Source organism: Melanostigma gelatinosum (assembly GCF_949748355.1).
Source record: "Melanostigma gelatinosum genome assembly, chromosome: 6".
Classification (NCBI taxonomy): Eukaryota; Metazoa; Chordata; class Actinopteri; order Perciformes; family Zoarcidae; genus Melanostigma; species Melanostigma gelatinosum.
The window spans coordinates 28,582,270-28,606,719 of record NC_136639.1 but is presented as its reverse complement, the minus strand read 5'-3'; the positions used below and the strand labels follow the sequence as shown (position 1 = coordinate 28,606,719).

Sequence of the window (24,450 nt, the reverse complement as noted above, 5' to 3'; positions counted from 1 at the left end):
GGATTAAAGTCAATGTATAGGTACATATATATATATATTGATATACATATGTATCTATATATATATATATATATATATATATATATATATATATATATATATATATATATATATATATATATATATATATCTATATATATATATAGATCTATATCTATATATATATCTATAGATCTATATATATATATAGATCTATATATATATATATATATATATATAGATCTATATATATATATATAATATATATATATATATATATTATATATATATAGATCTATATATATATAGATCTATATATATATATATATATATATATATATATAAATATATATATATATATAGATATATATATATATATATCTATATATATATATAATATATATATATATATATTTATATATATATAGATAGATATATATATAGATCTATATATATATATATATAGATCTATATATATATATATATATATTTATCTATATATATATATATATCTATATATATATAGATAGATATATATAGATATATATCTATATATATCTATATATAGATATATACATATATAGATCTATATATATATATATATAGATATATGTAATTCATTCCCAATAGTACTCGGTCAACAGCACGCGGTCTCCTCCTCTTGGCAGTCTCCCTCGCTGCCACAACACAACCACCAGCTTTATGCAAATGATGTGTGGTAACGTCATAAACCAGTGGATGATGTCATCTGGTGAATATTTGTGACTTTTGGAGCTAGTTTCATCGGAAAAGAGTGTCTCTTGTTTTCCACAGTTACTCCGGTTGTTCCACTGTAGACAACTGATTCATTTAAAAGTGGTTCAACATCGCGCGTTAACACCGTTTTTTTTTATTATTTACATTTTTAACACCAGAACCGACCGGTTAGTCAAAACCGATTTGCTCTTCAGACTGACTGACCTCAACTCAGGCGATTGGGTGACGTAGTCAGCTGCGTAACTAAAGGAGCATTTCAGCATGTTTGCTACTAAATCACTTCACACATCTTATTCAGTCGAATAAGTCTCTTACAGACAGTTTCAATACAATGTTCTCAGAGTTTTGAGTGGAAGGTTTCCTGCAAACAGCACAGTGTTTGTGCCGTGTGAGTATGGAGAGCTTGACCAGCAGCGGTTCCTGCTCCTACCAGCAGCTACACAGCAATGCTTACTATTGATCATAATTATAGTATTTTTGTTGACCTAATGATGAATGTTTTACTCATTGTCACAGAATTCTTTATTCACAAGGCAATTTTATTTTCAGCAAACTCAACTCTATATTAAGAAAATAATGAAACTCAAATATACCAAAGATCTCTCTACAAAAGCTTGTGATTGAAAGAAAAGGCAGAACAATGGTGAGTATAGACATGAGGCGTGTGTGATCTCCTTGTTGACCTACATGTTTGTGCTTGCTCCATGTTGGATTGTGTTGTTTCATGTCCAGTCACTGTTGCCAGCTTTAGACAGTTCTTGGTGGTGATCGGTTCACACTGCTATTGTTGAAGAAAATCATCATATAACTCATTTGGATTCACAAGTAAAGAGTTTGTATAACGTGTTATGTAAAACACATTCTGGTTCATAAAAGCATTCTTAGGAAGTGATCAGGGCACGCCAGACTAATTGGAATAAATCTCTCCAATTCGTACCAAAACATTTCCCGTACATGAATCGTGTGTTCTGCCAAAAGCTTATCTCGACCCAAACAAAGTCATGAGAGCGTGACATGATGAAGAGACCAGATGTGCTTTGTTTTTGGTTCAACGGACTGGTTTGATTGGTGGAAAGTAACTTAAGGGGGGTGAAGTTTGACTGTAAAAGTGATCTGTGAAAAGTAATACTTTGGATTTGTTTGGATTTGCTGAAGTTGTTGATGTTGGCTTGATCTTATTAAAACACTTCCCCGCTGGTTGCAACTCCAGTTCGCCGTCTCTTCTCGTCATTTTGCCACAACACTATAAATGTCCATATTTCTGAAGAGGTCATATGACATGACACTGCAGAGATCCGATGTTTAAAGTGTGTTACAGCCAGCTTACTGTATGATGCAGCAGCACATTAGCTTGATATCGAAATAAAAGCTTATTAACATTATATTTGCACAAACACTCACGAAAACTTCGTGAGTCTCGACGCTGATTTACGAATATGAATCAAAACACAACACATGTGGTACAAAGTGATGGAGTCTGTGTCCTCTTACCATTTTTGAAGGAGCTGTATTTAACATAAATATATCAGCAAGCAACGATCATCTATGTAAAGACTGCGAGGAGTAACGTCTACCTGGCAGAGGATGAAGGCTCTCTCCCTCTGTGTGTGTTGATATCAGAGCTTCTCCTTCCTGTGTTCACGTAGCCTGCCGGCCATGTTCTTTTAGTGCATGTAAGTGCATGTTAGTGCCATGTTCGTGCCATGTTCGTGCCATGTTTGTGCATGTTTGTGCATGTTTGTGCATGTTTGTGCATGTTTGTGCATGTTTGTGCATGTTCGTGCCATGTTCGTGCCATGTTCGTGCATGTTCGTGCCATGTTCGTGCCATGTTCGTGGCATGTTCGTGGCATGTTCGTGGCATGTTAGTGGCATGTTAGTGCCATGTTAGTGCCATGTTAGTGCCATGTTCGTGCCATGTTCGTGCCATGTTCGTGCATGTTCGTGCCATGTTCGTGCATGTTAGTGCCATGTTAGTGCCATGTTAGTGCCATGCTCGTGCATGTTAGTGCCATGTTAGTGCCATGTTAGTGCCATGTTAGTGCATGTTAGTGCCATGTTAGTGCCATGTTAGTGCCATGTTAGTGCCATGTTAGTGCCATGTTCGTGCATGTTCGTGCATGTTCGTGCCATGTTCGTGCATGTCCGTGCATGTTCGTGCATGTCCGTGCATGTTCGTGCATGTTCGTGCCATGTTAGTGCCATGTTAGTGCCATGTTAGTGCCATGTTAGTGCATGTTAGTGCATGTTAGTGCCATGTTCGTGCATGTTCGTGCATGTTCGTGCCATGTTAGTGCCATGTTAGTGCCATGTTAGTGCATGTTAGTGCCATGTTAGTGCCATGTTCGTGCATGTTAGTGCATGTTAGTGCATGTTAGTGCCATGTTAGTGCCATGTTTGTGCATGTTTGTGCATGTTTGTGCCATGTTTGTGCCATGTTTGTGCATGTTAGTGCCATGTTAGTGCCATGTTAGTGCCATGTTCGTGCCATGTTCGTGCCATGTTCGTGCATGTTCGTGCATGTTAGTGCATGTTAGTGCCATGTTAGTGCCATGTTAGTGCATGTTAGTGCCATGTTAGTGCCATGTTCGTGCCATGTTCGTGCATGTTAGTGCCATGTTAGTGCCATGTTAGTGCCATGTTAGTACCATGTTAGTACCATGTTAGTGCATGTTAGTGCCATGTTAGTGCATGTTAGTGCCATGTTAGTGCATGTTAGTGCATGTTAGTGCATGTTAGTGCGATGTTAGTGTCATGTTAGTGCATGTTAGTGCCATGTTAGTGCCATGTTAGTGCATGTTAGTGCCATGTTAGTGCCATGTTAGTGCCATGTTAGTGCATGTTAGTGCCATGTTAGTGCCATGTTAGTGCATGTTAGTGCATGTTAGTGCATGTTAGTGCCATGTTAGTGCATATTAGTGCCATGTTAGTGCATGTTAGTGCCATGTTAGTGCCATGTTAGTGCCATGTTAGTGCATGTTAGTGCCATGTTAGTGCCATGTTAGTGCCATGTGAGTGCCATGTGAGTGCCATGTTAGTGCATGTTCGTGCCATGTTAGTGCATGTTAGTGCATGTTAGTGCCATGTTCGTGCATGTTAGTGCCATGTTAGTGCATGTTAGTGCCATGTTAGTGCATGTTAGTGCCATGTTAGTGCCATGTTAGTGCCATGTTAGTGCATGTTAGTGCATGTTAGTGCATGTTAGTGCCATGTTAGTGCATGTTAGTGCCATGTTAGTGCCATGTTAGTGCATGTTCATGCCATGTTAGTGCATGTTAGTGCATGTTAGTGCCATGTTCGTGCATGTTAGTGCCATGTTAGTGCCATGTTAGTGCATGGCAGTGCCATGTTAGTGCATGCTAGTGCCATGTTAGTGCATGCTAGTGCATGTTAGTGCATGGTAGTGCATGTTAGTGCCATGTTAGTGCCATGTTAGTGCATGTTAGTGCATGTTAGTGCCATGTTAGTACATGGTAGTGCCATGTTAGTGCCATGTTAGTGCATGTTAGTGCCATGTTAGTGCATGTTCGTGCATGTTCGTGCATGTTCGTGCCATGTTAGTGCCATGTTAGTGCCATGTTAGTGCATGTTAGTGCCATGTTAGTGCCATGTTAGTGCATGTTAGTGCATGTTAGTGCCATGTTAGTGCCATGTTAGTGCATGTTAGTGCATGTTAGTGCATGTTAGTGCCATGTTAGTGCCATGTTAGTGCCATGTTAGTGCCATGTTAGTGCATGTTAGTGCCATGTTAGTGCATGTTAGTGCATGTCAGTGCCATGTTAGTGCCATGTTAGTGCATGTTCATGCCATGTTAGTGCATGTTAGTGCATGTTAGTGCCATGTTCGTGCATGTTAGTGCCATGTTAGTGCATGTTAGTGCCATGTTAGTGCCATGTTAGTGCATGTTAGTGCCATGTTAGTGCATGTTAGTGCCATGTTAGTGCCATGTTAGTGCCATGTTAGTGCCATGTTAGTGCCATGTTAGTGCATGTTAGTGCCATGTTAGTGCATGTTAGTGCATGTTCATGCCATGTTAGTGCATGTTAGTGCATGTTAGTGCCATGTTTGTGCATGTTAGTGCCATGTTAGTGCCATGTTAGTGCATGTCAGTGCATGGCAGTGCCATGTTAGTGCATGTTAGTGCCATGTTAGTGCCATGTTAGTGCCATGTTAGTGCATGCTAGTGCCATGTTAGTGCATGTTAGTGCATGCTAGTGCCATGTTAGTGCATGCTAGTGCATGTTAGTGCATGGTAGTGCATGTTAGTGCCATGTTAGTGCATGTTAGTGCATGTTAGTGCCATGTTAGTACATGTTAGTGCCATGTTAGTGCCATGTTAGTGCCATGTTAGTGCCATGTTCGTGCATGTTCGTGCATGTTAGTGCCATGTTAGTGCATGTTAGTGTCATGTTAGTGCCATGTTAGTGCATGTTAGTGCATGTTAGTGCATGTTAGTGCATGTTAGTGCACGTGAGCGTGCCCAGACTGGTTAATTCACAGCCGCCGCTCTGCTCCGCTCTCACACGGGCGGTTACATCTAATAACGCTGTCTCGACAGACAGCATCATTGTGGAAGTGTAGCACATTGTCATTCATTCACATTCTCATTCATTCACATTCAGTTTTTCTGGAGCAAATGTAGCCATCACATGGCCCAACAGGTGTGGTCAAGAGAAGGGTACATCCTGGTCAAATGTAAAGAACATCTCCTCCTCACATCTGTACTCACCCTGACAGCACACCTAACACCAGGTTAAGCATGAAGAAGGAACCGATGATGATGAGGGGGATGAAGTACAGCCAGTTCCATGTGTTCCCTGCAGCATCGTTGGCCTAAACAACGCAGAGACAAACAATAAGACTGTTAACAGTGTTGTGTTGTGCAATTAAAGGACTGGTGTATTTCTATATTCTTCTCAGACAAAAAACAACAATGTGTTGTTCATTTCCTCAGCACTCTCTGACCTTCACAGTTGGTACAGTCATCCAGAGAGCAAGAGTCTGTCAGGATCCAGGATCCCGGTCTGACCCGTTGTGTGTTTCCCCTGATCTCCTCTCCTCATGTGTTCTGTCATTCCCCTGTGTGTTATTGTGTGCCATGTGCTCTGTGTTTGTCCTCTGCCTCCAGACACCTCCCATGGCCACACCCTTGATTGTGCACAGCTGAGGACACTCCAGCCGATCACCTCCTGCAGCCTGACACACCAGACTCAGGGCCCACTAATGATTCCCCTGTCTCTATATAAGCTCTGGTCCTGCAGTCTGGGGTTGTCAGGTCGTACCGTCTTTCACCCGCTTCAACCCCGTGGCGTCCTCTGCCCTCCTTGTGTTCTACGGACTACACACGCCGTCAAGCTGCCAGCCCTCCGGTGTCGAGCCACGGGCCTCACGCCGTCGATCTGCCTACTCTGGTGTCGGACCACGGGCTCCACACCTTCACACATTCTAAATAAAACCTGTTATATTCACTTCTGTCTCCTGTGGTCTTGCGTTTGGGTCCTACCTGTGAACTCCCGTGACAGAGTCAGACAATATATGCCAGATAGCTGAAGGCCAACATTATCCCTGTATGTGATTCCAAACCATGGGCATTGATGTGCTGCTGTATGAGTAGCCTATCCTCTTCTACTGTTCATTTAAATGTCACACCGTATTATTGAGATACAGCCCATGAAGCAGTCCCTGTACAAGAGCAGACAGGATGTGGCCACATTGGCCACATCCTGTAAGATAGGTTGGTGTGGAGGATGTAACACAATGTGACCATACAAGGACCGCTCAGCTGCAACAGCTGGCCTGCATCACATGTGAACACAGTCTTCTGTGTCGGAAATCTTCTATAGCGCAAGATAAATGTCAAAACTTTGAACGATCAATAACATTTTTACAGTATTCACTATCATCATTCAATATCATCATCAGAAGTATTGGTAATTATATTGGTGTGTGTGTACAGGCCACTCACACGTTTACATCTAAACCAAACTTCTGCAAATGTTCTTCAATAGCCAAACAATAGAGAGGGGGCGTGGCTTATTGCTCTGGAAGCCGTTATTAACTGTCCGCCATTTATGTCCGCCATCAGCCATGGAAAAAATAACCTATTTCTGATCAGTACGTGTTGTGGAAGTCACAGATATCCCGGGAAACCAAACGCCGTCTTGTCTGGTTCATAACGTAGTCCGGAGGAGCTCTGTAGATTTTATCGAGGTGTATTCAAGGCGTCTAGCTGGTTTACTACCCAGATACCAGACTGCTACAGTATTTGTTTCCTGATTCAATAACAGGACGTCAGTGATGACAGGAGGAGCATCTCAACGCTGATAGGCTATCGTGCGAATGGTGCGATTGAATTTGCATCAATCGCACCGCGACATTGCCAATTCGCATCACTCCAGTCTCATCGCGTCTGTGCATAGACTTTCTTTGTATCTACGCGCCGCATCAGGCTTGTTTGTTAACAATGAACATTGTAAAAGAAATGAACAGGGAGCCGATCAGATCAGAGACAGGTGTTGGGTCTACAATGGTAACTGGACTGTACTTGTAGAGTTCTTTTCTCAAAGCGCTTTAACTCTACATGTCATCATTCACACATTCACACACTGATGACAGGAGCTACCATGCAAGGTGCACCTGCCCATCAGGACCAACCAACATTCATTCACCGCCGGAACCGCCTGAGGGAGCAATTTGGGGTTAAGGGTCATCAGACAGTCTACTTCACTGCAAAGACAACATGGCACAGGCAGTAACAGGGCAAGGGGTTGTGTGATCTATGTTGACCTGCTGCCAGTGAAGATAGGTGGACTCATCTGTCATAATGTAGCTCTGAGCTGGACGTGGCTGCAGAGGGCTGGGCATGGTAGCGCATTATCTGGGGTCAGGGTGAGGCTGCCTCAGACCTTGGCTAACAGAATGCAGAGAGCACACAAGGCAATAGAAAAGCCATTAGTAGCCCTGTTCTGCCCCTGGAAGAGTAAGCCCAACAACAGCCATCAACCCATCTGTAATGCCACGCCCATACTTCCTGGGAGACTCGACACAGAGCAGGAAATCACTCTGGAGCAGCTGTGTGTGCACTTAATCTGAGACTGCTGATACTTGAAATAAACGATATCTTTGATCTTTCTCATTTTAAGGTGTTCTGATAGGTGGTGTCATGTACATCGTATTCTGATAAGAGTTATTTCTGGAAGTTAAGTCAACCTCTGTGAGCAGCCCACAATCTGCACGTAGGATAAGGAATGTAGCTAGCTGGCCTACAGGAAGACGGACTCCAGTAGATGCTGGTGCCCCCATGGTGCTTAAGAACAGCATTCAGAAGTGGACTCACATTGTAGAGAATGTCCACCCATCCCTCCATTGTGATGCACTGGAAAACCGTGAGAACCGCGAAGAGGATATTGTCAAAGTTGGTGATGCCAAAGTTGGGCCCGGTCCAGTACTCCTTGCAGGTGGTGCCGTTGGCGCACGTCCTCGCTGGAGCCTCCAGCCCACAGGGGAAATCTGCTGCTTGCTCGTCTACAGCCACAAACACACATCCACACACCATCACATACTCAAAGATACACCACGCCGAGAGAAGGCTGGGCACGTATTATGTAAAAGTACTGAATATCAGATGCATAATATATGGGTTCCACTACAATGATACACAGAATGGCAACATTTAAGCAAGTACATTTGACATAATTTCATGTTTTTATCCAGAGTGACTTTCCAATAGAGTTTCACAGATGCTATATATGAAATTGAAATGCTGATGCACCTTTCGAATGAAGAAACAAACAGCAAATACAATGCCAGGACCCATCCTCATCCCTGAACCCACTTCACATACATGTTGTATCTAATCAGGAAGATGAGTCTTTTCAAAGTGTGTATGTACCTTGTGCTGTGCATTTCATTGAAGCAGACCTCAATCAGTTGTAAGATAAATATGATGACGGTTCTGTCAACTTCTGCCTACGTTAACATCAAGTAACGCCGTCGTCCTCGCCTTCCTCTTGCGTACCTGTGTCGATTGTGAAGCAGGTGCGATGGAACTTGCCCATGTAGAAGTCAAGGCCGATGATGGCGAACATGAGGATGGCGAAGAAGAGCAGCAAGCCGATCTGCAGCAGAGGCACCATGGCTTTCATAATGGACTTCAATACCACCTGAAGACCTGAAAGGAGAGAAAGGTTGTTTGTCTTTCTGGGAGAGTGTCGTGTGAGAGGGAGAAGGGTTCGACATCTCGTCTACCTCGACGTGTTGTCTAATCACACCGGTAGAGATTCTTAAAGGAGCTCTTTGACAATTCTTAACTGTAAGTCATTTATAAATCACAATACCTGTCAAAAGCCTAATTTACTCCTCACATATATACATGACAGAAGTACAGGTAAATGTACTTCTGTCACTGCTTGCAGAGCGACTTTCCAGTGCTCGGACCACTCAAAGCGCTTTAACACCACATTCACACACTGATGGCAGGGGCTGCCATGCAAGGTATGCACACACACACCAAAGGTGAAGCGCAGGGAGCTATTGCAGTGCCTGGTTGTAAAGGTGTTGTTTTGTGTTTACCATGCCCTGCGACAGTCTGCCGTCCTGTCCAGGTGCACCCTGCCTTCGCCCAATGCCAGCTGGTCAGATCGATTTGTTTCGAGGGTAGAATGCTTTAATGCTGATGTTACTGCGGGGGCCATGTGTGCATCCCTTGCATTTTGTCAAAGGGGTGATAGGATTGGGCCAGGCCAGAACCAATTGAGAGCTAAAACATAATGGCCCGTTGTTTGGGCCCAAAAGGCCCACGGCCCACCGGGATAATGCTCGGTATGCCAGATGGGCAGTCCAGCCCTGCAGGAGTCCGATGTAGACCTTTTGAGCGACACATTTGAGAAATGACTCAGGAAGATATTGGTGACTGTTTATTAGCCAGTGTCCAGTCTCTGTACGAGGCTCTGAGTCCCTCTCTGGAACGAGCTCTGCAGTTTCACTCATCGCAATAAAAATGTGTCACAACGTGAAGATAACTTACTTGGAATGCCGGAGACCAGTTTGAGCGGCCGCAGCACTCTCACCGCCCTCAGTGTTGTCAGATCAAAGTCAGCCCCCACAGTGGCCAGCATCCTGCACACACAAGACAGCACGGGAGCAGATCACAGGACGGGTTCAGTCAGCAGCTGTTTGACTGAAACACTCGCTTCATTTTAAACATCAGTGATCAGATCACTCATGGGGACGGTCAACAAACACACGAGACAATGGAAGTGACAGGTGAACTGAGGGTGTACCAGCGCTGCTCACCGTTAGAACCCGACAGAACAAGCTGGTCTAATGCATGCGTGTATGAAGATACAGCGCTGGAGGCGGCGCCCCGTTCACGCCGACATGAAAGTCTCTCTGTGGCGCATGAAGCAAACTGAAAAGACGCCAAATTTCCAGCAATTTTCCAACTTTTTTCTTTTCTTCCTTTAACTTGATTCATATGGTAATATCTTATTTCTTTCACACTTCAGTATTTTGACCCATCTGTGTGATATATTATTATTATTAATAATTATTTCTTATTATTCAGACACACACACTTCACACCATCCGATCCCTTGTCCTCCTGGTGCACGGTGGAAGAAGTGATCAAGTTCACATCCTTAACTTAATTAAACACAGAAACATCACAATGTAAAATGTGTCCTATTACAAGTAAAGGTACAAAAGTAGTAGCAGCCAAATGTACTTTGAGCAGAGGTGTACAATGTAGTTACATATTACACCATCCCATTGGTCAGCTCCGGACTATCGTCGTCTGATCGGCCAATCATTTTCTCACTTGCGACACTGGTTTCATTGTTTTTCACACCAGACAGAAGAGCCGAATCATCCAAATCAACGTGTCTTGACGTGGCGTCTGAATTTATTTGAGCCTTTAATGGGACTCCTTCCATCTTTCTTCTCTTTACACGAGGGGACGAATGACAGAGAAGGGACAGTCCACCAGAGACAGAGAGCCGGTTTCATGAGATGCTCTCTGCTAATTCATCATTTAAAAATATATATTTAGAACATTTTATTCTTTATTAGCAGTATTACTGAAAGGCTAATATGTTTACCAAAATAAGCTCAATATCATCATTTATTGGGAGAAACCAATCAAATGTAAACTCAGATATTCAGTAACTATATCCAGAATGGATCTGAGTCTTTGTTTCAGAGTCGTCATTGCACCACTGAGATGATTCCACTGCGTCGGTCACATCCGGCTCCTCAGGTCAGATCATCCACTCTTCTTAACCGAGAGGATTAAAAGTAAAAGTAGTCCATATGAAGTATGGCTCCTTATTATATTACTGTACATATTATACCACTGTGATACGATATATATGAATGTGTAAACATATCAATGGTGAAGATATTGAAAGTGGAGATAATCTATTAAACTGTAGAAATGCTGAACTGAATTCATGTTTATTAAACAATATATTTTGTATACAAAATCTGAATCTAAAGAGTAACTACATTTTAATAAATGTATCCATGGCCCACTATGGCTATGTTGTCCTTCGGGTGGCAGTAAAACCTTTATTATTCCGATCTGAACATACAACTGATATCTGTTCATTGTTGTGGTTCTGACCACATGATGGTCCCACAGCACTGCTCACTACACTGGGACCTCTGCTGCAACACGGCTGATCATCACACGCTCACATATACTTATAGATATACACAGTACAGTCGCCTGATGAGGCAGATGAAGCGCTGTGAGTCAGACATAAGAAGAACAGGGGATAAGAAGGATGCATAGCCGGCAGATGAAGAGACACAGAGACAGAGAGAGACAGAGAGACAGAGAGACAGAGACACAGACACAGAGACACAGAGAGACACAGAGAGACAGAGACACAGACACAGACACAGAGACACAGAGAGACACAGAGAGACAGAGACACAGAGAGAGAGAGACACAGAGACAGAGAGACAGAGAGACACAGAGAGACAGAGACACAGAGAGAGAGAGAGACACAGAGACAGAGAGACACAGAGACACAGAGAGACAGAGACACAGAGAGAGAGAGAGAGAGAGAGAGAGAGACAGAGACACAGAGACACAGAGAGAGACAGAGAGAGACAGAGGAGGAGGAGAGAGGGAGAGAGGGGTGAAGGTGTTGCCATAGAAACAAAGGAGGCTCCACTGATCTCATTAGAGACCATCAGACGAACACTGGCTCAGGAAGGTAACACACACGTATCCATATCCATACATGTACAGGACGGTCAGGGAGCAGATAGGATCAATCTAAACTATCCAGCCGTGTTCTTGTGCTGTGTAATAAAATATCTCTCTTAATAACTTGGAGAATGATCTGGACTGCTATTAGAAATACTTTTTGTTTTTTTTAGAAACAATATTTGGTCGAGAGGAGAAGCTATTCTCTTCCACAGCGTGATGTAAAAACTGTTTAATGCTGCAGACATCTGGAGACCAAACGCCCCGTTACAGACACAAAGATATTTAATACTTCAAGCCAACGACAAAAGAAACATGAAATGCGATGCCAAGCTATTGTTTTAAGAACAGAAGTGTGACCGATTAGCACACTGGTTTATTTACTTCCTGTTGAGGCCGATAGCAGATCTGCACATTAAACCGCTAAATTCTCTTTGATTAAATATGACGTAATATCTTATTATGATATTATTTCTCAGAGCAAGGCACCCAACATCTTTGGATAGCCTACTGGAGATGGTTCATATTGTCTTCGGTCTCCTCAACATGAAATGGATTCTTGTACATAATATTGTAGTGCAAAAGTGATTCAATTGGCAGATATTGTGACACACCCCATGAATAAAAATAAGTGCAGAATAAAGCCAGCGCAGATGTGAGATGACTAAATGAGCTCATTCAAGTTCATGATGGAAACTCAGACTGACGCCACATGTGGTTGATAGACTGTGATCAATGTATTCATGTCCCTCGAGGCAGCTTTGCTGGGAACCCGTCAGGAGCTGGACTGCTGAGGCTGTGTTGACTCCAGCAGCATATGACTTGTAACTGTGGGAGTGTGGTCAGCGGTCTCTTTTAAGGAATGGAGGATGTGTTCCAGGCAAAAAGAACTGGTGGAAATGGAATGACTGCAGTCAATCTGAAGATGGTTGTTCAGCTTTGTTAAACTCAGCTGCCCTGAGTGGAGAGGGAAACTGCTTTCTAGTCTCTTCTTGTAATGCGTGCAAGTGTTTGTAAAATCTGTGATTATGATTGGTTGAGCCAAACCTTGAGTTCAACCTGTTGTAAAATACTTTGACCGTGTTACAATAATATCATTGTTTCAAAATGTCAGGATTTCGTTGTGAGTTTTGATTTACTAAGTGGACTAAGTGTGGATGAGTGGCTGGAGGAGATGGGAGGAAGATACAAAATAAAGGAGAGACGCTGAAATGACTGAGGGAGAAACTGAAGAGCTGGGAAAGTCAAAAACCGAGTCGGTGTTGTGTCGTCGTAGGCCTGTGGATTGTTATCTTAACGGCGTCTCAGCTGGCCCATACACGGCATTCACCGCTCAGCTCAAGCAGTGACAGTAAATGGTAAGTGGACTGTACTCATAGAGTTCTTTTCTCGTCTTTCGACCACTCAAAGAGCTTTAACACTCTTAAGTCTTATCCCTAAATAGCGGAGTACAATACATTGCGCTATTACAACTGAAAGAGCGAGTACCATGAAATGTACTGAACAGACAGCGGAGTCAGCACGTGGTACTGCGAACATGTTGTGGCCTCGTTATCTCGTGACAATGAACGCTGATCTGAGATCATTGCTTTGTTTGAGGTTTTCTCCTGTTGGCAACTCTTTTCTGTTCCATAGAGACAGCTCCTCCCTCGCTACTCATCATCACTTCTCACCAGATTGTGCTCCTTCTGTAGGAAAAGGAAAGTACCCACTCTTTCCCGGTTGATATGTGATTCCCCTACCTAAACCAACCCTAATGCCTAACCCGAACCACAGAGGGGAGCACACTCGTTCTAAGGAGGGACACAGTATTCCACGTGGGAAGAGCAGTCGACATGACAACGGGACCATGAAACAGACTTTGTGGTCCGTTCGTTTTCAGACCTGCTCATCTGCCTGGACGAGAACGTCAGGAGTACGCTACGCTGTAAGAACACAAAGAAACAAGCAGAGCCTCCAGGGATTTATGTTTGAGCAGCAGGGAACCTGTTGTGTCCCGTCTACGTTGAGACATTGCTGCCACCCAGTGCACCATCAGCTTTATCTCCATCCAAAGCTGACCAAACACGCCAACAACCTATGGTACGTTGACCAATTCACTTTATCTGGCTTGGATGTTTCATTTGTAGCCTATTATGCTCACCATTCTTAAGAGCTGTACCGGAACAATGGCATTGCTGTCAAGTGACCACAGCTAGGGGAGAGGCCTAATAGTTGCAGATGATTGATACAATGTGGTTATAATGTTACTGCAAAATGATGAGAAGCGGCGGAGTGACGTAGAGACGGTAGAGACCTGTCAATCACTGTGTAGCCCCGCCCTAAAGCATCCCCTGCTTTACACGCGCCTTATTTGCTACCATCGACAGGCTAACAAACCCTCCAGTGTCGGTAGCTGCTGAGCTCCAATCCACCTGGGCATGCAATCAATTTGCCTCCTTTTTTACTGACAAAATTCAGAAAATTAGACAAGCAGTCAGTGCCTCCACACCAACCACAGGATATGTGTTGTCCCGATCTCTGAATAACATCCATTCAAATATCATGACACAATATCATTCAATCGACCGTAGAAGCCTAGAAGACATTATACAACATCTGAAGTCATCCTCCTGCTGCTTGGATATTCTACCAACACACTTTTTCAAAAATATTTCAAACTGCATGACCACTGATCTTTTACAAATTGTAAACACATCCCTTCTCTCAGGTGTCTTCCCACAAGCCCTAAAAACTGCAGTTATTAAACCGCTCCTAAAGAAGGCTAGTTTAGACTCCGCAACGATGAAAAATTATAGGCCAATATCAAACCTCCCATTTTTAAGTAAAATCATTGAAAAAGCGGTTTTCCAACAGCTGACCAACTTCTTGGCCGTAAATAACTGCTTTGATGTTTTCCAGTCAGGCTTTCGACAGCACCACAGTACTGAAACTGCTCTTGTTCGGTTTTCAACGACATCCACTTAAACCTAGACAATGGCAGAAGTTCAGTCTTAGTGTTCCTAGATCTCAGTGCTGCATTCGACACGGTCGACCATGCCATACTCCTAGAAAGACTAAACATCTGGGTGGGACTCTCTGGCACAGCACTTAACTGGTTTGAATCCTACTTGAAGGACCGAGAATACTTTGTCTGTGGCTGATTCCACATCAGAGCTGACTAAAATGACATGTGGTGTTCCCCAAGGTTCAATACTGGGGCCTCCTCTGTTCAACATCTACATGCTTCCACTAGCTCAGATTATGGAAAGCAACAAAGTGTGTTATCATAATTATGCAGACGACACACAAATCTACATAACTATGTCACCAGGGGACTATAATCCCATACAAGGGCTGGGTAACTGCATTGAACAAACCAACAACTGGATGTGCCAGAATTTTCTTCAATTAAACAAAGATAAAACAGAAGTAATTGTTTTTGGTACCAAGGATGAACAATTGAAAATCACCGCTCAGCTTCAGTCACTGATGTTAAAACCCACAAACCAAGCCAGAAATCTAGGTGTAGTTATGGATTCAGACCTCAACCTGAACAGCCATATCAAGACAATTACAAAATCAGCCTACTATCACCTGAAGAATATATCAAGGATTAGAGGACTTATGTCTCAACAGGATTTGGAAAAACTCGTCCACACATTTATCTTCAGCAGACTGGACTACTGTAACGGTGTGTTTACAGGTCTCTGTAACAAGTCCGTCAGAAAGCTGCAGCTGATTCAGAACGCTGCAGCTCGAGTCCTCACTAAGACCAGGAGGGTGGATCATATCACCCCAGTTCTGAGGTCTTTGCACTGGCTTCCTGTCCAACAAAGAATTGACTTTAAAATCCTGCTGTTGGTTTACAAAGCACTGAATGGTTTAGGGCCAAAATACATCTCTGATCTGCTGCTACCTTATGAACCATCCCGACCCCTCAGGTCGTCTGGGACCGGTCTACTTTCTGTTCCCAGAGTCAGAACTAAACATGGAGAAGCAGCGTTCAGTTTTTCTGCTCCACATATCTGGAACAAAGTCCAGAAAGCTGCAGGTCTGCTGAGACCCTCAGCTCATTTAAATCAAGATTGAAGACTTTTCTGTTTGCTGCTGCCTTTAATTGAGCCACATTCAATTAATATATTAATCAATTTCCTGCATTTCTGCATTTTACTACTGTATTTTATTTCTTACACTGTTCTTAATTGCTGTTAAATCTCCTTTTCTTTTGCCTTATGTTTTGATGCTTTTAATGGTTTTAAAAGGACTGCACAATATATCGCCATTTCCTCCGGGACCGAGTTCGTGCAAGGCGTACACTATGAAACGCAGATCGGCAGAGATCTTTTCCAGACGTGGTTTGTGTGCGAGTAATTGCAGAATTGCGGCAGTGTATGGTTGATTGCGTGCAGCGTAATGTCTCAGGGAGACATCAATTATTGTTTTAAATCTCCTTTACTTTTTACGACTGAATTTTATTTCTTACACTGTTTCTTTAATTGTTTTTAAATCTCCTTTTCTTTTGCCTTATGTTTTGATGCTTTTAATGGTTTTATGTGAAGCACTTTGAATTACCTTGTTGTTGAAATGTGCTATACAAATAAACTTGCCTTGCCTTGTGTGACTCTAAATGGACCATAATGTACTAAATGAACATCATGCTGTATTGAAGAAGACTTGAAACTAGAGATTGAGACATAAACTCATGTTTACAATGTTTACTGAGGGAATAAATCAAGAGAAGTAGAGTCATTTTCTCACAGACTTCTATACAACCAGACTTATTTTTGTAACCGGAGGAGTCGCCCCCTGCTGGTGCTCAGAGGGAATGCAAGTTTTAAGACACTTCTGCATTGGCTTCACTCGGCAGAACTGGAGGTTGCCGCCTGGTTGCCACTGATTTGTAAAGCAGCCGGCACCGCTGGTCTACACCAGCCTTACAAAGCAACACAGTGCTGGATGGATGCTGGCCAGTGACGGGCTGTACCACGCTTCAGGTTACCACCGTGGGGTTCGTGAGCGCAATGACTCCAGCACACTCAGATACAGTTTCTTTATTTCTTTATTTCTTTATTCACCACAGTTCAGACTTTCTCCTGCAGTGCCGCCGTCTGCTCTGTGGTTTGTCCGTCGTCTTGTCAGCAGCTCTCCCAGCATGCGTCTCTGCTCTCCTGCCGCTCTCGTGCCCTCTGTCACTGTTTGTGTTTTAATAGCAGAGACACACACGATTGACTACAGATGAAGCTGATTAAGCCTCTTACCGGCACCGTTCCCTGAACCACTCCCCCCACTCTGTCCCCTCTGCAGCCATGCCCAACCATGCCACGCCACGCCACCACACGGGGCATTAAAGTGTCCCTTCAATCTTCAATATTGCACAAACTACACGAGGGACTCTAGACTTAATTTCCCTTGAGGGGAAATTCAACTCCACTGCAAAGTGTGTCAGACAACAAAACATGCAACAGCACAATAGCAAAGGCACACAATGACAGACAAGGGAAGATGCTGGAGCAATGTCATTGCTGGCAAACAGCAATTCAAACAGCCTTGTCCAGAGACATACACCCCTGGACCAGCAGAGAGTGCTAATACGATTGAACACCTTCAACACGGCACTATGAAGGGCGATATCCAGATGTTAATAATCACCCCAATCTTTAAGGCAATCTTGGCAACCTTTCTGCTCATATTCACTGAAGAACTAAATTGTTTGGAGGAAGAATGATTACTTTTTATCAAATTACTGCATTTCTTGGTTGCACGGGCCCTTAACTGTAAACCAAGAGCTTCTGTGGCTCACTGCTTCAGTACTCTGTATACCAGGAAGCTCTTTGTTTACTCACTGGGGGAATGTGTATTCACAAATGCAGAAGATGTAAAATGTGTAATAATTGAACACATAACTTTCCTGCCCTTCTCCATGGCAACAAATTGATCAGAAATGAGGGTGGGGCATCGAGCCTGTTTCACAGATGATGAGGTAGTGAGGAAGATAATGTCCCATTTAATACCATATAACAGCAGAAGGTCTTGTAGTTGATCTTCATTAAGCTGAATGTAACGGTCATGTGGTCTGGACTACACTGAGCTCAGTATCTGTCAAGTCATCGATCTCTTTGCTAGCAGCTAGAAGTCTGCACGTGTTTCTGCACCTCAGCTGCTTTAGCAAAGGTTTTTAAGTGGCAACACAGAACTTAACGTCTCCAGGTGGTATTACTGTTGGTGCGGATACAACAGAACATAATAGTGTTAGTGTTAGCTAGCGTTGTTCATCAAACGGACAAAGAACCATAGATGTTTGTTTCTGGCTGGTCCTTGCTTCCTCTCAGCTAGTGTCAGCTAACAGTTAGCTTCTGGTGTCGGCTAACAGTTAGCTTCTGGTGTCGGCTAACAGTTAGCTTCTGGTGCCGGCTAACAGTTAGCTTCTGGTGCCGGCTAACAGTTAGCTTCTGGTGCCGGCTAACAGTTAGCTTCTGGTGCCGGCTAACAGTTAGCTTCTGGTGCCGGCTAACAGTTAGCTTCTGGTGCCGGCTAACAGTTAGCTTTTGGTGCCGGCTAACAGTTAGCTTCTGGTGCCGGCTAACAGTTAGCTTCTGGTGCCGGCTAACCGTTAGCTTCTGGTGCCGGCTAACAGTTAGCTTCTGGTGCCGGCTAACAGTTAGCTTCTGGTGCCGGCTAACAGTTAGCTTCTGGTGTCGGCTAACCGTTAGCTTCTGGTGTCGGCTAACAGTTAGCTTCTGGTGTCGGCTAACAGCCAGAATACATGAGCGGCATGGGTTCATTTGATCATTCTGTATACACACATACACCCATTCAAGCTTTGTAGCCACAAGCTGATTCTCCCAGCATGCTCTCTGGCTGCCTCCCCTGCAGATGAAAGTGTAAGCAAGGCAGAATGCAGAGGAACCCGGTTAGTAGCTGAGTGTCTGGCTGCCTGCTGTCCGCTCTCAGATCCATCAGCTCCCTGGAGAGGGTGCTGATTGGGGGGGGGAGGGGGGCTTGAGACGCCTTCCAGGTCATTGATCCGCAACCTCAGACACATTAGTCCGAAAAAGACACACATCAGTGCACCTGGCCCCATCCTCCATGGGATGTACACAGAGCTAGTGCTAACACCAAGGCAGTGGTTCTCAACATGTTGTAGAGGACGCTTGTCAGATCAACAGTTCAATCTAGTTCACTACGAGGTGAAGCCTTGAGGATTCACATCGAACATATAACCCGATAACAAACTGTTATATTCTGTCTATGATAATACATTTGTCCACAGCGTAACGTTAGCCAATGCATTTGGATATGAATGGTTCTTTAGTCGTGTTGTCCCCTCTTTTGAAGGCTACTTGGGTCATCCATTCACTTTCAGACCCACAGGTAGCTGACTGGTTGTAACCCCGAGTCATATTTAAAGGGTGCTCCACAGATTTACAGTCAGGGGAAGCACTACTTAGCCTGTGCACACAGCTGTACAACATCTTCTGTGGCTCTGGAGCTTTGTCCAGAAGGAGGAAATAGCTCTTAGTTTGAAGCACACTGAAGCTCGTTACTATGAGTGTTGTCTCCACAGGACATGTTGGCTTGACCTTTGAGCACGAGGACTCCTTCAGTGAATGGACCTGGCTCAGCTGCTGTCCCATCACTAAGTGGTGAACTTGGATCACATGATAGGAAGTGGTTGTATGTGGTGGGAGACATCGTAACTCCTGTCTCTGTTAGAGGACGGGCTTTGTATCAGACGGTAATGTCCTCCTTGATCTTTCTCCAGAGGACACTACAGCAAGAAGACTGGCCAACAAACTCATCTAACATTTACAAATGAATGTAAAAAGCAACAGCTGCCTGTGAACATCGGACCAAAATCAGATCAGAGAGGACATCCAGACACAGATCAGAGAGGACAGCCAGAGACAGATCAGAGAGGACAGCCAGAGACAGATCAGAGAGGACAGCCAGAGACAGATCAGAGAGGACAGCCAGAGACAGATCAGAGAGGACATCCAGACACAGATCAGAGAGGACAGCCAGACACAGATCAGAGAGGACAGCCAGAGACAGATCAGAGAGGACAGCCAGACACAGATCAGAGAGGACAGCCAGAGACAGATCAGAGAGGACAGCCAGAGACAGATCAGAGAGGACAGCCAGAGACAGATCAGAGAGGACAGCCAGAGACAGATCAGAGAGGACATCCAGACACAGATCAGAGAGGACAGCCAGACACAGATCAGAGAGGACAGCCAGAGACAGATCAGAGAGGACAGCCAGAGACAGATCAGATCAGAGAGGACATCCAGAGACAGATCAGAGAGGACAGCCAGACACAGATCAGAGAGGACAGCCAGAGACAGATCAGAGAGGACAGCCAGACACAGATCAGAGAGGACAGCCAGAGACAGATCAGAGAGGACAGCCAGAGACAGATCAGAGAGGACAGCCAGAGACAGATCAGAGAGGACAGCCAGAGACAGATCAGAGAGGACAGCCAGACAAAGATCAGAGAGGACAGCCAGAGACAGATCAGAGAGGACAGCCAGAGACAGATCAGAGAGGACAGCCAGAGACAGATCAGAGAGGACATCCAGAGACAGATCAGAGAGGACAGCCAGAGACAGATCAGAGAGGACAGCCAGAGACAGATCAGAGAGGACAGCCAGAGACAGATCAGAGAGGACAGCCAGAGACAGATCAGAGAGGACAGCCAGAGACAGATCAGAGAGGACATCCAGAGACAGATCAGAGAGGACAGCCAGAGACAGATCAGAGAGGACAGCCAGAGACAGATCAGAGAGGACAGCCAGAGACAGATCAGAGAGGACAGCCAGAGACAGATCAGAGAGGACATCCAGAGACAGATCAGAGAGGACAGCCAGAGACAGATCAGAGAGGACATCCAGAAACAGATCAGAGAGGACATCCAGAGACAGATCAGAGAGGACAGCCAGAGACAGATCAGAGAGGACAGCCAGAGACAGATCAGATCAGAGAGGACAGCCAGAGACAGATCAGATCAGAGAGGACAGCCAGATACAGATCAGAGAGGACAGCCAGAGACAGATCAGAGAGGACAGCCAGACACAGATCAGAGAGGACAGCCAGAGACAGATCAGAGAGGACAGCCAGAGACAGATCAGATCAGAGAGGACATCCAGAGACAGATCAGAGAGGACAGCCAGACACAGATCAGAGAGGACAGCCAGAGACAGATCAGAGAGGACAGCCAGAGACAGATCAGAGAGGACAGCCAGACACAGATCAGAGAGGACAGCCAGACACAGATCAGAGAGGACAGCCAGAGACAGATCAGAGAGGACAGCCAGAGACAGATCAGAGAGGACAGCCAGACACAGATCAGAGAGGACAGTCAGCGACAGATCAGAGAGGACAGCCAGACACAGATCAGAGAGGACAGCCAGAGACAGATCAGAGAGGACAGCCAGAGACAGATCAGAGAGGACAGCCAGACACAGATCAGAGAGGACAGCCAGACACAGATCAGAGAGGACAGCCAGAGACAGATCAGAGAGGACAGCCAGAGACAGATCAGAGAGGACAGCCAGACACAGATCAGAGAGGACAGTCAGAGACAGATCAGAGAGGACAGCCAGAGACAGATCAGAGAGGACAGCCAGAGACAGATCAGAGAGGACATCCAGAGACAGATCAGATCAGAGAGGACATCCAGAGACAGATCAGAGAGGACAGCCAGAGACAGATCAGATCAGAGAGGACAGCCAGAGACAGATCAGAGAGGACAGCCAGACACAGATCAGAGAGGACAGCCAGAGACGGATCAGAGAGGACAGCCAGAGACAGATCAGAGAGGACAGCCAGACACAGATCAGAGAGGACAGTCAGAGACAGATCAGAGAGGACAGCCAGACACAGATCAGAGAGGACAGCCAGAGACAGATCAGAGAGGACAGCCAGAGACAGATCAGAGAGGACAGCCAGACACAGATCAGAGAGGACAGCCAGACACAGATCAGAGAGGACAGCCAGAGACAGATCAGAGAGGACAGCCAGAGACAGATCAGAGAGGACAGCCAGAGACAGATCAGAGAGGACAGCCAGACACAGATCAGAGAGGACAGTCAGAGACAGATCAGAGAGGACAGCCAGAGACAGATCAGAGAGGACAGCCAGAGACAGATCAGAGAGGACAGCCAGAGACAGATCAGATCAGAGAGGACATCCAGAGACAGATCAGAGAGGACAGCCAGAGACAGATCAGATCAGAGAGGACAGCCAGAGACAGATCAGAGAGGACAGCCAGAGACAGATCAGAGAGGACAGCCAGAGACAGATCAGAGAGGACAGCCAGAGACAGATCAGAGAGGACAGCCAGACACAGATCAGAGAGGACAGCCAGAGACAGATCAGAGAGGACAGCCAGAGACAGATCAGAGAGGACAGCCAGACACAGATCAGAGAGGACAGCCAGAGACAGATCAGAGAGGACAGCCAGACACAGATCAGAGAGGACAGCCAGAGACAGATCAGAGAGGACAGCCAGAGACAGATCAGAGAGGACAGCCAGACACAGATCAGAGAGGACAGCCAGAGACAGATCAGAGAGGACAGCCAGAGACAGATCAGAGAGGACAGCCAGAGACAGATCAGAGAGGACAGCCAGAGACAGATCAGAGAGGACATCCAGAGACAGATCAGAGAGGACAGCCAGAGACAGATCAGAGAGGACATCCAGAAACAGATCAGAGAGGACATCCAGAGACAGATCAGAGAGGACAGCCAGAGACAGATCAGAGAGGACAGCCAGAGACAGATCAGATCAGAGAGGACAGCCAGAGACAGATCAGATCAGAGAGGACAGCCAGAGACAGATCAGAGAGGACAGCCAGAGACAGATCAGAGAGGACAGCCAGACACAGATCAGAGAGGACAGCCAGAGACAGATCAGAGAGGACAGCCAGAGACAGATCAGATCAGAGAGGACATCCAGAGACAGATCAGAGAGGACATCCAGAGACAGATCAGAGAGGACAGCCAGAGACAGATCAGAGAGGACAGCCAGAGACAGATCAGAGAGGACAGCCAGACACAGATCAGAGAGGACAGCCAGACACAGATCAGAGAGGACAGCCAGAGACAGATCAGAGAGGACAGCCAGAGACAGATCAGAGAGGACAGCCAGACACAGATCAGAGAGGACAGCCAGAGACAGATCAGAGAGGACAGCCAGACACAGATCAGAGAGGACAGCCAGAGACAGATCAGAGAGGACAGCCAGAGACAGATCAGAGAGGACAGCCAGACACAGATCAGAGAGGACAGCCAGACACAGATCAGAGAGGACAGCCAGAGACAGATCAGAGAGGACAGCCAGAGACAGATCAGAGAGGACAGCCAGACACAGATCAGAGAGGACAGTCAGAGACAGATCAGAGAGGACAGCCAGAGACAGATCAGAGAGGACAGCCAGAGACAGATCAGAGAGGACAGCCAGAGACAGATCAGATCAGAGAGGACATCCAGAGACAGATCAGAGAGGACAGCCAGAGACAGATCAGATCAGAGAGGACAGCCAGAGACAGATCAGAGAGGACAGCCAGAGACAGATCAGAGAGGACAGCCAGAGACAGATCAGAGAGGACAGCCAGAGACAGATCAGAGAGGACAGCCAGACACAGATCAGAGAGGACAGCCAGAGACAGATCAGAGAGGACAGCCAGAGACAGATCAGAGAGGACAGCCAGACACAGATCAGAGAGGACAGCCAGAGACAGATCAGAGAGGACAGCCAGACACAGATCAGAGAGGACAGCCAGAGACAGATCAGAGAGGACAGCCAGAGACAGATCAGAGAGGACAGCCAGACACAGATCAGAGAGGACAGCCAGAGACAGATCAGAGAGGACAGCCAGAGACAGATCAGAGAGGACAGCCAGAGACAGATCAGAGAGGACAGCCAGAGACAGATCAGAGAGGACAGCCAGAGACAGATCAGAGAGGACATCCAGAGACAGATCAGAGAGGACAGCCAGAGACAGATCAGAGAGGACATCCAGAAACAGATCAGAGAGGACATCCAGAGACAGATCAGAGAGGACAGCCAGAGACAGATCAGAGAGGACAGCCAGAGACAGATCAGATCAGAGAGGACAGCCAGAGACAGATCAGATCAGAGAGGACAGCCAGAGACAGATCAGAGAGGACAGCCAGAGACAGATCAGAGAGGACAGCCAGACACAGATCAGAGAGGACAGCCAGAGACAGATCAGAGAGGACAGCCAGAGACAGATCAGATCAGAGAGGACATCCAGAGACAGATCAGAGAGGACATCCAGAGACAGATCAGAGAGGACAGCCAGAGACAGATCAGAGAGGACAGCCAGAGACAGATCAGAGAGGACAGCCAGACACAGATCAGAGAGGACAGCCAGACACAGATCAGAGAGGACAGCCAGAGACAGATCAGAGAGGACAGCCAGAGACAGATCAGAGAGGACAGCCAGACACAGATCAGAGAGGACAGTCAGAGACAGATCAGAGAGGACAGCCAGA

At 45.5% G+C, this 24,450-nt stretch overlaps 1 protein-coding gene across 1 annotated transcript in view; it reads right to left on the bottom strand.

The window, feature by feature from the left end:
* cacna1ba (calcium channel, voltage-dependent, N type, alpha 1B subunit, a) overlaps nt 1–24,450 on the bottom strand; it is a 192,766-nt gene that overhangs the window by 136,714 nt on the left and 31,602 nt on the right. The window contains exons 4-7 of the mRNA XM_079270837.1: nt 9,760–9,851; nt 8,752–8,904; nt 8,071–8,258; nt 5,464–5,567 (exon numbers count right to left, since the gene is read on the bottom strand). Coding sequence (XP_079126963.1) covers nt 5,464–5,567; nt 8,071–8,258; nt 8,752–8,904; nt 9,760–9,851 — 537 coding nt within the window. The remainder of the gene's footprint in view (nt 1–5,463; nt 5,568–8,070; nt 8,259–8,751; nt 8,905–9,759; nt 9,852–24,450) is intronic.